The following is a 15,311-nucleotide window of genomic DNA, read 5'->3' as shown; positions in this document are numbered from 1 at the left end:
TGACCACAAGTTCTCATCCACATCACACTCACACTATATCCCCTCTTGCAACACACCTGGGAAAAGGATCTTTTTGCATGTCTGATCCATCCCTGGCAGTCTTTTGCAGATATGTCCAGACATCCAGCATTCATCGTGTCCAAGAGGGACATCTGATCATGTGGCTGGTGGTCATAAACCTTCCACCTCCATGAGGAAAAGACTTCCTCTATGGAGCTGAGGAATGGAGAGTAAGGTGGAAGGAAAAGTGACACCATCCTGGGATGGGCTGTAAACCACTCTGTGGCTGGAAGAGAATGGTGAAATGCCACATTGTCCCATACAATTACAAAATACAAAATATTCTGCCTCATTTGCAAGTGTCTTTCATGGAGGTCATCAGGGAATGAAAATGGGTGATCAGTGTTGTATGTTCCAATTAGGGGTTTGTGCCTTTATTTATTTTTTCTTTTTAGATGTAGATGTAGCAGAATGCAGGAAATTGCAGTGCAATTTACAGTAATTTTGTGTCATGTTTTGTTAGGTTTTGAGCAATAGTATGTAAACATGTGCAAAATGGACTGTAAATACACACAGATTTGGTGGTGGTTGAGTTTGAGTGAGAAAACAGTTCATGAATTTTCAAAGGTGTGGTCACTGAATGCATTTTGTGTCACAGCAATGAAAAGTGATCCACAATTTAGTCCACATTGAATTCTGTTGTGCTGACTGTGTGAAGAGTTTTGAAAAAGTGAACAGAGAAAGAAAACTCAGGGTTGAGAAATGTGTGTTACCAGTTGTAAAAAACTATTATCATGTATCTCTGTTGTACATTCAGGTTATATAGTGAAACATAAGAAGCCTACTTTGCTGTACATTTTAAATTAAACTTATCATCTAGGTTCCTTTCAATGTAACATTTACTGAATCTATCACATATTTGGCTAATGTGGATGATTTAATTGACAGTTACATAACGTTAGGTAAACGCAGGGTCCTGTCAGACTTGTTTTGTTCTCACATCCACCAGCTTTTGGTGTCTGTTATTTTGGCCTGCTGTTTCTGGCGCTCAGTTTCAACACTGTCTGTGATTGGTGGATTTTGGACCAATGAATGCAAACATGTCTGGTGACGTTTACAGTCAGTAGATTTTTGCGCGAAGGTGCAGATGTTGGCGGTCTGAAAAGAGAGAAGAAGATCTTGGCTGAGGTCTGTTCAAGCTGAAACACTTGACGGTGAGAACAATGGCTTTATGCATATGTTTAACCAGGCTTTCAGACCATTCAAACAACGTGGTGATAGAGTCAAGGTCAATTTGGACACTTTGTGAAGTCATTATTTAGTCTGTTCAGCATCACTGAAGTCAATTGTAGTAGTTAACGGACTTTGTTGTTATGGCTGCCGTTCAGTAAACGTTACTCGTAATAACGTTACGTCAAAATAAAAAAAAACTTTAAAAAAAGTTGTATCACAGGCATAATTTATTCTAATGTTAACATATTGGCATACACTATAAGCCGATCAAGTAATTTACACTAAGTTTGGATGACTGTATGTTTTGTTTAGAGTCGATATTATGACCATGAAATGGCACCATAGTAAGTTTAGCTAACGTTAGCTAACTTTTGCGGTCGAGTCAGGAACGTCATTGTCAAGTACTTTGTCAAGACGTTTTGTGCCTTAGTATTTTCAGTGTGTGTATGTCTAATGTGGTTGTCTACAGCATTTCTACTGCCCCGCCCCCGCCATTTTTGTAATAACACATCTTGCAGAATTGTACGTGTGCAGTCTCCAGCAGTAGGCACCCAGAATCATCACCTTTTATCCCACTGATGATCTGATGATTACCTTACATGGTCTTACCATTTTATAGACTCTTCCACTGTGTGACTATCACTTACTAACATTGTACTTATAGCTGAGGCATCAGTGAGGTTGAGAACTGGTTTTGCCTGTCATGTCATGACATGTTGTGACTGGTAATGTCACAGATTATGTAACCTTATAACAGTAAAATGTGCACCTATACAGCACTAACTGCTGTGTATATCTTATGCTGAGAAGATTAATCATTGTATCTACATGCAGCCAGTCAATAAATTAAACAACATAAGCATAGTGTACATATTTAGTTGATGGAGGGATGAGTCTTAATGTGCCCAAAACAATGTCTGTTTTGATTCTATATGCCAAAGCAGCAGGGAAACTTAGAAAACCTAGCTGTTTTTTAAAACGCATGCTTGACCGATGATCTATCAAAACATGAGCTGTTAGTCAGCTCCAGCACCATCGCTGCACTGCTGCTCCTGCTGAGAGGACATGGACATGCTGCAAAAGCAGCACTGCATTCTTTAATGTGTGGACAATTGACCAAAGTGAAATTAAAGCTAATCCACTTTGTACAATTTACAACTTTTTTCATGTTTTCTTCTAGTGGTATCAAAAAGGCAACATTTCTGCTGAAATGGAAAGCTGTGGAGGTAGGTGTCACCTATGCAAGTTGTTACCATGTAGTTATGTGGATGAGTAATCTTGGTATGCAATAGTACATTTTCAAAAAGTTAAATTAAAAACATTTTAAGATCTTAAATGCCTTTGAAATTCTATTATTATTATTTTCTTCTGACCTCTCTGACAAAGCAGTGACCTCAATGGAAGCATAATCTTAGGCTGGCAGTGAAGTGATGACAGTTTATCAATTGGTTGATCAACAAGTTAATTGACAACAGTTTTGATAACCTTTACCTCTGACCTCACATCATCACACATCTGCCATAGCCTGACCATCACTTGTACCAGTGAGCACAAACTAATGTCCTATTTTACAGACATCCAAGTGAAGGAGCTGAACAAGCGTGCTTCAGGTCAAGCATTTGAGCTCATCCTGAGCCCTGCCACCCCAGATGCCAAGGCTGAATTTCCGTTGTCCCCTCTTAAGAAAAAGGAAACATCACTGGATGAGATTAAGAGAAAACTGGAAGCTGCAGAAGAGAGACGCAAGGTATTGTCAGAAATAACAAAATGGCAAACAGATGTGAGCAAACTAGCACTGTGAAAACCATTAAATGAGCTGTAAAGCCTAGCACATGGGCTTAGGATTCAGGTTCTGTTAACTTACTGCAAAAGTTCTCTTTTGTCAGAGCCAGGGGGCTGAAGTGCTGAAACACTTTGCCGAGAAACGAGAGCATGAGAAGGAGGTCATCCAGAAGGCCATAGAGGAAAACTGCAACTTTAGCAAGATGGCACAAGAGAAACTCAATCAGAAGATGGAGGCAAACAAAGAGAATCGCACTGCACGGATGGCAGCTCTCAATGAGAAATTCAAGGAGAAGGTAAGCTCCTAACAGAATATCTTCATGTTTAATGTTGAAATAATGAAAACTGCAGTGCTGTGATTTTTCTGTTTTTAACCACCGACAGGACAAGAAGCTTGAAGAAGTGAGGAAGAACAAGGAGGCAATGAAAGAATTGGATAATTAATTTGTTTATGTTCTGGAAAACAGTCTTTACATCTCAAAAGATAAGCTGTACTTTTTTTAACTGACACTTCCATGGTATTGTTTGTTGTGTTAGTTATAATTATGCTGTTAAATGAAAGTTGGTTATACAATGTTAGGTTGGGTGTGGATATAGTCTGACTTTTCTTGACTTGTAGATTTCTTATTGGCAGCTGATTACACTGTAGTTTTTGTGGTAAGAACTATATGTTTCCATTTAGAGGCATTCCGTTGTAATAAATTGATCCTTATACTTCATATACTGTTGCATCATATAATATTGTTCTAAACTGTTAGTTGATAATGTTGTAAATTTGAATATGCTGTACGATACCAAGGTTCTACCATTAAAGTCTGTATCCACAATTGAATCTTTTTCTGTCATGATGGGTGTGGAGTATTGAGCGTATTTATGCCTCATGAATGTTGAAGATGAAATAATTTTATTACTACCATGTAATTGAAGATTGACATAACTGGAATTAAAGTGTGTGTGTGGGGGGTGGGGGGGCATATAATTTAGTAATAGTCAATAATATAAAACATACCCTTAGTAATACTAAGACACTGCTGACACCTAGTGGCAGTTAGGTCATCTTAATGGTCATTTTCTGTTAAAAGCAGTGATTCCCAAGGGCTCCCAAGATTATATATACATATATATATATAAAAAAAAACCCCAAAACTTTGTCCTTCACCCTCCGCGGGTGGTCTCATCCTTCGAGCTTGGGTCCTCTACCAGAGGCCTGGGAGCTTGAGGTTTCTGCGCAGTATCTTTGCTGTTCCTAGTACTGCACTCTTCTGGACCGAGATGTCTGGTGTTCTTCCAGGGATCTGCTGTAGCCACTCCTCCAGTTTGGGGGTCACTGCCCCGAGTGCTCCGATGATCACGGGCACCACTGGCGCCTTCACCTTCCAGGCCTTCTCCAGCTCTTCTCTGAGCCCTTGGTACTTCTCTAGTTTCTCATGTTCCTTTTTCCTGATGTTGCCATCGCTTGGTATCGCCACATCAACCACAACGGCTTTCCTCTGCTGTTTGTCCACCACCACGATGTCAGGTTGGTTCGCCATTACCATTCTGTCAGTCTGAATCTGGAAGTCCCACAGGATCTTGGCTCGGTCATTCTCTACCACCTTTGGAGGTGTTTCCCACTTTGACCTCGGGGTTTCCAGTCCATACTGCATGCAGATGTTCCTGTACACTATGCCAGCCACTTGGTTATAGCACTCCATGTATGCTTTTCCTGCCAGCATCTTACACATCTTCAGCATCTTACATGTATATATATATATATATATATATATATATATATATATATATATATATATATATATATATAATACAATTGGGAATACTTGGACACATCCCTATTTGTAGAGTGACAGAGTAACAATACTGCATATTAACCAGAGAGTTGTCACATGGATGATCAACAACTGCTTGTTGCCTATAAGAGCATGGCAAAGCTTTTTCACTACTTCCCTCCCTTGTCAATCCTCATGTAAGGAAATACTTTTGAAGCAATGAGGGTATTGATGTAGAAGAGAGAGCAGGAAAAAGGGGAGGCATTTTTACACAGTTGATTGTATAGTTAATTATTAAAAAGTATTCTATGTTTGCACTGGCAATCATAATCGATGTAGCCGAAGCCAACAAAACATCTCATAATGTTTTTTGTTAATTACTGAATAATTGTATCTCGAAATCATGTAAAAATTATTTTTTAAATTATTTATTATTTAAATAAAGCAGGGAACAGATCAGTCTTTAGTTTACCTGGTCATAACCTACACACATGAAACCAATGACGATGGCTCGCAAGTAGACAGTGCTTCACTTTAAGGGGTAAAAAGGTTGGGGAACCACTGTCATATGTGATAAAAATCATACATACGTAGTGAACATGGGTTTGGAGAGTCTTAAATGCCCAGAAAACATGGTAGCACAAACTCGAGAGTTCTTCAGCTCTTTTACAGCTAGCTACATTAATCTGTTGCATGTGTCGTGTTCATTAGAGATGACATTTTCCAAATATATTTATGTATGAACTCAAGTAATTCATTGCAAAACAGCCCACAGATGGACTACAGACATTTTCAGACACATATGAGGAAACACCTGCATACTGATACTGTCATTTAACATGTTTTTTTAATTCTTATTTTTCAAATTGGATATCAGTCCATTGTCTGTTTATGTATCATAAAATTAAACTATATATTAAGGTCTCATTAAATTTGATGATTTGTGGTTAAACTCCAGAGGTATTATAATTGTATACTGCATCATTTGATAATTGAACTATGCTCATGAAGTGAAATGTAAAATACTATAAATAATGTAAGAAATAAAAATCTTACTGTGCTTAAATGCATGAAACACACCCATCCTACATATTACATATCATAATCCCTTTCACTCATGTTTAGATTGTTTTTCAAGTTTCTTAGCGATTTAATGCTTTGTGCTCACAGTGACACAAGAATAAAGTGTAACATATAGAAATGTACACATCGCTGGTTGTGTTTGGGGTGAGTCTACATTGCTATGCACACAAACACAAACACACACAGTGCTGCACAATCCCATCTTTGTCATGTGTTGGGAGGAAACTGCTGGACTCATCAGCCAAGAAAGCTGCTTGTCCCAAAGTGCAGTGTTCCTCGACTGACAACACAGGGGACAAAGGCTGGCTCGACTCCAAGACCCCTTTCTTAGCCTGTGCTGGATTTTTGGAATCTCGCCCTTGTTAAAAAACTTTTCCAGGCTTTACCAAGGTATTATCTGCTCTATTCCATAAAATGAATCATTTTGTGATCCTCTGTTGACACTTTGCCCTCATGTTCTCTGAACTTGGCCTTATTTAGGTTAAGACACAGATCATCCTAGAATGGATAAATAACCAGGAGGCCAAAAACATACTCAGTGTTGTCGTGGGCACACCCTGAATCCATCTCTGTTTGGGATATACCCTATAAGATAGTCTGAATCAGGACACAATGCAGATCTTTCAGAGACATTGAGTCTAACAAAGGACACGTTGTAACTGAATGCTAAACAAGAAAAAGGCAGAGGCCATAAAACTGATTTGAACACACTAGTCAAGTAGGGAAATTGCTTGTTTTGATAACCAAATGAGAGCCAGTGAGGTTATCACTGTAATTTGGAAGCCAAAACACTGACAAAGAAATGGTGTCCAATTTAAGAATGCGCATGATATGATGATTCAAATTCTAGCTGTGTTACAATACCAAGCATGAAGTTCGATAAACCTTATTAGAGTGTTGGAACTTCAAATTTGTGTGGGTCAATTAAGTCACTGACCAATTCATTATCTACAGGCTGGTAACAGGCTTTACATCCCAGTTAGTTCTCATGCTTTTGGGAAAAATGATGCACGTTGAGAAGGAATAACGTGCAAAATTGGAATTCAACCTTTGTTAAATGCATTGTAACTGTTTTTCTTTTTGTTTTCATGTAACAGCCTCACAGACACGCCATGATACATGCAGGAGAGATACTGTATGTTAAAAGTTGGGTGCAGGAATAGGGCATGCCATATAAAAATGTTAGAGTAGCAGTAGTAGTAATGGCACTATCAATTCAAGAAAAGCAATATATAAAGGAAACTTTGTTAATATTGTAGGATTGAATGATTGGGGAGTATCAAAATATATATCATGGTGACCCCTAATGAGTTCAAAATAAGGTTATCATTAATAAGTAGCCTATGAGTAGTAACATTACATGACTTCTAAACTGTTTTTAATCAGGCCAGCACTTATAAGACGTAAGCACACAGGTAAACCGGTTTGGTAAATATGAGTCCAACTTTAAGACAACCAACGGGCTGGGCACCTTACGTCCTTAACTGAGAGAAATGCCTCACGGGAGTGCCATACATTCATTCGGCAGTGGAAGAATTTCCTTGGAGTAGGTGGGCTGATCGACCAGGCGGCAGCTGTCATTGGTCACAACAATGTGTGCAGCCGCAGCAAAGAGCAGCACCGTGCTCGCTGATTGGTTAGAAGATCCGCCTGTCAAACCGCCTGCCGGCAGCTGCGCTGTGAGAGCCGCCAGGCGCTGCTGCCGTCACGGTCATCCTTTCTTCGTTCACCCCTTCAAACAATGTTCTGTATATTCTGCACGGCTCTAAATCATTCATCGACTGCTAAGCTTAAGACGTTGGATTGATTCTACCATCTACAGGTCTGTCCATTTTATTTGTGCTATTAATTTCATCTCGAAAATTTACGCTATTTTTTTCCCGGTAAAATGTCCCAGTGGCATAGCGTGAAATACATTCAGATGCACCTCGCACGCGAAACCCTGTCAGTTTTAATGAATGCACATCGGTATTTTTTTAATTCTACAATAAACACCACACAGCAGATTTTTGTGATGCACCTGGGGAATTGAAGCAAGCCTCGAGGCTCGGAGGAAGGGTGAATACAAATTGATTTCTGGATCTCAAATTTAAACAGAAATGTCGATCAGGTGCAGATTTGCTGGTGGGAATTCACTGCAACAGGCCCACTTAGGCCTGTTTTTAATAGCCTACATACTATACAAAAATCCTTCCTGGTTATGGCCGAGCATTTTTCTTTACCCATACATATTTTAAAGGATTGCAACCCTTGCTGGAAACGGAGGGTGTGGACGTCGGATGGGGTTATGTTACATAATGCCTTCCCATTCATCACTCCACGCCTTTCCTCCTGAACCTCGGCCTGTGTTCATCCCACACAGCCCGATCTCTGTGAAGCTGCTGTCTCTGCTCTCTGCCTTCCACACATCTCTGGGAAGAGCCCAGAATGATCTGGAGTGGGCACATCAAATCAGTGACATGTTTTACTGATTTTTAACCCTGGTCCCTATTTATGTACTAGGGCGCGCTCATATTAGTTACAACCCAAAGACAAAATCAGTACAGTGTGTATAGTTCAGCTTACTAAATATACATTTTAAGTTCAATTGTTAGTGTTGCAACAAACAGAAAACACAATCTATATGTGTTGCAAAGCATTCGGTCATATTTACCCTTCTTCTTAATCTTCTTGTGTCAGTCATCTTAAGTCATTTATTTACTTATGGGTGAGTCCAAGAACTAGTTTAGTTAGATTTGATGAGGAAGAACCTGTGATGCAAAGTATCATCTTTGTATCAAACAGTTGGAGCTGCATACTATTTATTACATCCCAATTATCCACAGGTCAGGTCTGAGTCATTTTCCAGTGCTGTGATAATTTTGCAACTCTTAGAGTGGGTATGGCTTTGGAAGCAAAAGTCAGGCCTTTTCTCAACTGTCTTCTACCGTTTATATTGTGATGCCTATATTTTTAACTTCTCTGAGTGTATTAGGCTGGATTATCCAAAAACAGACACCTGTCAGATTATTTTATCATTAACAATTTCTTTTTTTTTTGATAGCATCACCTTCCACTCTCTTTCATATTAAAAATTATTTTCAAATCCTACCTACACCTCTTAAACATAGATGCTGTATGAAATATTGATTCTGTGTCGAGTTCTACACTTTTCAGGAAGTAATTTCCCATTCGCAATTGCCAGTACTGAGAAAGAAGGCCTCATTGGGCAGAATTTATGACTATAAGGACAGCTAATGTCAGAGCTTTATTACACCTGCGGTCCAGTGGTTTGCAATAGACCTTAAAGGCAGATTAAAGGCTTGGGAACACATTCAGAGACACCAGTCAGATCGTCAGCCAAACAAACAAAAACCAAGCAACAAAACTGCTGCCACCACAAATAACACTCATATCCAACAATTTGACAAGACTCCATGATGTATAATTAATTTTAAAATCGTCAGGGTAATTCACTTATACAAATGAAAACAGTTAAAGCTACACTAACCAATATTTTTGTTATTAACAATGGCTCAAATGACCAGTGTGAATGAGGTCGCTGTCAGTGTCGAACACACGGGATTATCACTCAACACTGCAATTCATCTCCATGGAGCCTTTTAGTCTATTTTATGGTTTATTGTTTTGGTTTTCTGGCCCATAACTTTATTCTCATCAACTCCGATTCCAGCCGCAACAGGAAGCTGTTTTCAATTGTTCCACTGTCCCCTAGTGGCAAAAAATTGCAGCTTTTAGGACAAATGTTCATGAAAATATAATTGATTAAACATCCTATCTATTATTTATTTGGCATTTGACCAGATGTTTTAATTTACCTCAATTTAGGGTTACAACTAATGATGATTTTTATGATCATTGAATCTGTTGATTACTTTTGGAATATTCATTTGGTCTAGAAACTGTAAGTAAACAGTAAAAATCCCTGTTACAGTTTCCCAGAGCCCTGGGTGACATCATCAAATTGCTTGTTGTGTTCAAACAACTGTACAAAACAAAAGATTCAGTGAAGTTCATTGACCAAACAGATTAATGGACTACTTCTGCTTTGTGATAATAGTAGTATTGCAGGAACACACACACACACACACACACACACACACACACACACACACACACACACACACACACACACACACACACACACACACACACACACACAGTACAATCTTTACATGCATTTATACACGGGCAGATGCACACAAACAGACCTAGAGATGACAGTAGTTCAAAGCCAGACAGATATTGACTAACTGATTGTTCGTTTCATTCTTTCCGTCCTCCACTCTGGCCTCCAGTTTGCCATGGCGACGGTGGTGATGGAGCAGATTGGTCGCCTGTTTATCAACGCGCAGCAGCTGCGTCAAATCCCTCAGCTTCTGGAGTCGGCCTTCCCCACGCTGCCTTGCACTGTGAAGGTATCTGATGTTCCCTGGGTGTTCCGTGAGCGCCACATCCTCACCGGCTACAGGCAGCCAGACCAAAGCTGGCGCTACTACTTCCTCACCCTCTTCCAAAGGCACAATGAGACCCTCAATGTGTGGACCCATCTGCTGGCTGCCTTCATCATCTTGGTGAAGTGGCGGGAGATCTCAGAGACGGTAGATTTTTTGCGAGACCCTCATGCTCAGCCTCTCTTCATTGTCCTCCTGGCAGCCTTCACCTACCTCTCCTTCAGCGCTCTCGCTCATCTCCTCTCTGCCAAGTCCGAGCTCTCCTACTACACCTTCTACTTCCTCGACTACGTGGGGGTCGCTGTTTACCAGTACGGCAGTGCCCTGGCGCACTACTACTATGCCATAGAGAAGGAGTGGCACACTCGAGTGCAAGGGCTCTTTTTACCTGCTGCAGCATTCTTGGCCTGGCTTACTTGCTTTGGCTGCTGCTATGGCAAATATGCGAGTCCTGAGCTGCCCAAGTTAGCCCACAAGCTCTTCCAAGTGGTGCCCTCAGCCTTGGCTTACTGTTTAGACATAAGCCCCGTGGTTCACCGCATCTACAGCTGCTACCAGGAGGGCTGCTCCGACCCAGTTGTGGCATACCATTCCTACCATGTGCTCTTTTTCTTAATCGGCGCCTATTTCTTCTGCTGCCCTCACCCAGAGAGTTTGTTCCCTGGGAGGTGTGACTTCATCGGGCAGGGCCACCAGCTCTTTCATGTGTTCGTGGTGGTGTGCACCCTGATGCAGGTCGAAGCACTGCGAACAGACTTCACAGAGCGCCGTCCCTTCTACGAGCGTCTTCATGGCGATCTTGCACACGATGCCGTCGCACTCTTCATCTTCACTGCCTGCTGCAGTGCTCTTACTGCTTTTTATGTGCGCAAACGTGTACGTGCCTCTCTCCACGAGAAGGAGGAGTAAGAATTGAAATGAGTAAAAAAAAAAAAAAAGTTGGGTCTAATTTATTTTATTCTGTAGTGACCATTCATTAAAAAAATAATTCAAATGTTTTTGTCAATGAACGTTATCAGTTTGTGACAGTGACTTATGATTATTTCTTTATGTGATCTGCCAAACTACAGTGAGCTGAAAAAAACAATTAAGGGTGTGTTTTTGTGACTTACAATGAGGAAAAGGAAATTGTATAATTTGCCTGTAGCAATACAGGTAGTATGTAAACACTGCAACAAGTCCTTGCATCTTTACTCTGCTCTTTTATTAGTCTACATTAAAAGAATGTAGTTTTACTTCACCATACAAAAGTACACTTTCTGTCAAGGTGAGCAGAAAAATTAAGAGACTAGTTTCTTAAGATGCCTTTTACCAAATCATATTTAGAATAATCTGAATAATCTGATTTAATCAAATTGTAGCATTTCAAATCATGCACACATTTTTTTTTTTTTTTTTTTTACAATTTACAGTCCCATAACACTTTGGATATTGCAGTCAGATCCCAATTCCAATCCTAATCCTAAACTGGTGGTCTTGATATACCTTTCTGACACTTAATGTTTTTTTTCCTTTTGATTCTGCCCCTCTCTTTAGGGATCAAAGCAGGGATTTTTTAAATTTTATTTATCAAGGCGCTAACACTGTGCCACACAAATGTTTGAACATATTCTGGGAAAGTTGAGAACCCAATTTGAAAGCCAAATATTGTACCTCTCATAAAAGAAAAGGAAAGGACTTTTTTTTTTTCTTTGGATGATAACATTCTCTTGAATTATGTTGAAAATGAGGCTGGCACTCAGTATCGGTTAAGAGATGGATAGAAGATTACTGATGTCTCTTTGTTGTTGTGACAATTTTTTTTTTTATTCAAAGGGCTGGAACTTCAGCTTTTGCCTTTTCACATCCCATGATGTTAGTGCTTATTACGCGCATTGTTGTCATTGTCGTTTGATCAGATTTGAGTCACAAAAGCCGTGTCTGACTGGTGTTCTGCTTTTGGTATGTTTTGTTATTGTATGATGAATATGTATGTGCCTCTACGCATGTCTTTTGGTATATACTGTGGATATTAAGTGTGTGAATGTCTATGAAAGCTTAGCCTTGCACTCCTTTCTTACCCTGTAAATAAGCTGTATTTCTCTAGAAAGTTATTTGCATCCCATTTTCTCTCCACCTAAAAGCACTTAAAACTGAATGCATCTTTTTATCTGGTGAAATACAGCACATTCCTATTTTGCTGCATCCTTTCAAAAATGTGTTTTGTGTTCAGTGTCTTCCTGCCTATCTTAACTTTAACGGCTATGAATACATCATTTCACACTGCTGCACTGTTACACTGAAGAGTCCCTTTGTTCTTTGATGACTTTTATAAAAATATCACACAGATATGGCTCACTGATAATGTTGCTTAATTTTTTTTATCTCACACAATCTTAAATGTCAGAAATCATCTATATTCATTATAGCACTCTCTGTTCATGATGGTTTTAATGTGCCAATGAATCTGTTATTGCTTCAGTGATGGTACTACTGAAATATGAGTTCAGAGACAGAATGTCAGAAGTGACAAGTCGATTTAAATGATGTCTTGACCTGACTGCAAACATGTTACTGGTGAGATTTAGTCCCTAAATATGAACCTTCTAACTGTTGACTTTGGCATTTCTGACCTGGTCTCATCGTGCACTGCCTGAATCAACACTGTATATACTGTAGCTGACAACACTGGCTATGTTTACATGCATATAGGCATCTGCGGTTAATGTGGTTATTCTGGTTTTGTGTTGACTCTTGGAAATATCATAATTCCAAATAACCTGGGTAAACCCGTACTCCATTTCAGAGAAACCTGTGCAAGACACCTCTTGTTTTGCATGATTATAAATTGGTTAGCAAGATTGAGACTCTCATGCACAAAACTAATTTTGTACATGTAGTCTAAGGCTTCACCGAAAGGCTTCATTGTAGGCTAATGATATCCATTTGGCAAATGAAGCCTGTAAGTCTTTCACTAGCCCTGTCTGTGACTACCACTCCTGGGATTCTAATTTCTTTCCCATGTGTTAGAGATAACCCAGCTTTGTCAAACAGGTAGGGAGCAGCTGGCAAGTGACCAGTGTTTTTCACAATCGTAACTGGAACATGGCCAGCATTCTTTACTGTATAAGTGAGTTTGTGTGTAAACGTAGCCTCTGATGCCACCAAAGGTTTCCCTTTCTCCCTTTATGAAAGTAAGGCGAGAGGGACCAGAATGTGTTCTGCCTCTAAAAATATGTGTGACTGACTGTACTAATATTCTGTGGTATTTAAGAAAATAAAGTGTTAGAGTAACTTCAAATTCTCCTATTTATTTTTCACAGGTTAGGGATCATATAGAAGCAAAGAAAGGCCATAATAATATATTATATATATTTGAATCTTATTAGCAACTGAAAACCTAATTGTGAAATTAACCACTGCTGGATGTTGAAGTTTTAAATGGCAGCATTAAAATAATTTACAATGGAAACCATCTGTATGAATGTGGTTTGAATTCCCCACTTTGACATTTCTAGAAAGTAATTTCATGTAAAATGTAAAAAAAAAACAACAACTTGATTTTACATTTTTTTAAGGGTTCATAAATTTAGAAAATCCAAGTGTTAACTATTTAAAAAATGTATTTAACGTTCTCAAATTCAGTTAATTTTTGGATCAAGTAATCCAAGTCAAGTAAAAAAAAAACAGCTTGCTCTAATTGGATTGGTGAAATTCAGACACCAGAATTAAAGATGAACATTCAGGCCACTGAAAATAGTCAACTGAGCCTGAGTGGAATCGATCAGACCTCTGCTCTGTGAGGTTAGTTCATGTCAGTCATATGATCCAAGAAAGAGAAATTCAGATGAGCGACTGGAAATTCTGCACAGTACATTTGTGAAAGTTAGAAGAAAAGTATGTTTTTTTTAATTGCAAAACTTGAAATGTAAGAGGGGAATTCAAACCACATAAATTCTTCAGATAGATGGTTTACAAAGTAAAATATTTCAATGCAATGAATAATGTATAATATTAATTATTCTGGTGCTGGTTAAGTTTCACAATTAGGTTTTCAGTTTCTTATGAGATTCAAATAATTACTACCTTTCTTTGCTTCCATAAATCACAACACAATAATGCCTATATATTTCAAATCAATGGAGCTGCCTTGTGATTGTATTTCACATTTGTTCATTCAGGTCTATGCAACATTAGCAAATGAATTGTTTAATTTCCCGACACAACAAACAGTGAATATCAAGATACCAGATTGGTTTATCTCTAACTGGAGACTACAGATCTATCTATCCCGTCTTTTCACTTTGCGAATAATAAAACTGTTCTGAATGCAGGTATTTTTAACCCATACCCTCATCAGTAATGTTATATGGTCGCCAAAATGTACGACAGGCAGTTCATTTTATTCTCAGACCTGACTACTGGCAGAGTAATGGCCCTGGACTACAGATTATGAGTTGGTAAATGTAAATAATAAATAAATAACAGTCTAAAATCTAGCAGTTTGACACGTCTCAGTTAAATTATTAGTCATTGTTCCAGCACCACCAGAGGGCATCCTTGTTGTTCAGTAGGACAGTTACAGTTTGACAGCAAAGGTAGAAAGAACTACAGCACATTAAGAGGATTGTCTCATCTTCGGTAAAATTGACTCTGAAGAGGTATTTTGAGGTACAAAGGTCTTCTATGAAGGCAAAGATGTATATATATTGTCTTTTCTGAATGGTTTTGCAAGAGCAATTAATCATAGCAATGCAGTTGATCACAAGAGCCTTTAATAATGAAGGTGCAGTTAATCACAAAGATATAGAGACATTTTTGGTAAAGGCATGGCTTCCTAATGTGTGTGTGTGTGTGTGTGTGTGTATATATATATATATATATAGTATATAACATCCTGTAAATCTCTAAGTAAAATGAGCATAAATCAATCCTTGAATAACAGTGGATAAGCAAATGCTAATATTTAAATTAGATGGCTTATATGTTTCAAAGGTTTATCAAAATTGGGATG

At 38.8% G+C, this 15,311-nt stretch overlaps 2 protein-coding genes across 2 annotated transcripts; both read left to right on the top strand.

The window, feature by feature from the left end:
- Positions 1 to 1,100: 1,100 nt before the first annotated feature.
- On the top strand, positions 1,101 to 3,847 carry stmn1b (stathmin 1b). Its single transcript, XM_044209183.1, has 5 exons — positions 1,101 to 1,214; positions 2,414 to 2,459; positions 2,808 to 2,980; positions 3,120 to 3,311; positions 3,400 to 3,847. The coding sequence occupies exons 2-5, from the start codon at positions 2,444 to 2,446 to the stop codon at positions 3,457 to 3,459; spliced, it is 441 nt and encodes a 146-aa protein (XP_044065118.1). The 5' UTR covers positions 1,101 to 1,214; positions 2,414 to 2,443; the 3' UTR covers positions 3,460 to 3,847.
- Positions 3,848 to 7,533: 3,686 nt separating this feature from the next.
- Positions 7,534 to 13,598, top strand: paqr7b (progestin and adipoQ receptor family member VII, b). Its single transcript, XM_044208626.1, has 2 exons — positions 7,534 to 7,686; positions 10,163 to 13,598. The coding sequence occupies exon 2, from the start codon at positions 10,169 to 10,171 to the stop codon at positions 11,225 to 11,227; it is 1,059 nt and encodes a 352-aa protein (XP_044064561.1). The 5' UTR covers positions 7,534 to 7,686; positions 10,163 to 10,168; the 3' UTR covers positions 11,228 to 13,598.
- The last annotated feature ends 1,713 nt before the right edge of the window (positions 13,599 to 15,311 follow it).

This window comes from Siniperca chuatsi, linkage group LG9 (genome assembly GCF_020085105.1).
Source record: "Siniperca chuatsi isolate FFG_IHB_CAS linkage group LG9, ASM2008510v1, whole genome shotgun sequence".
Classification (NCBI taxonomy): domain Eukaryota; kingdom Metazoa; phylum Chordata; class Actinopteri; order Centrarchiformes; family Sinipercidae; genus Siniperca; species Siniperca chuatsi.
This window is presented reverse-complemented; position numbering and strand designations above follow the sequence as displayed.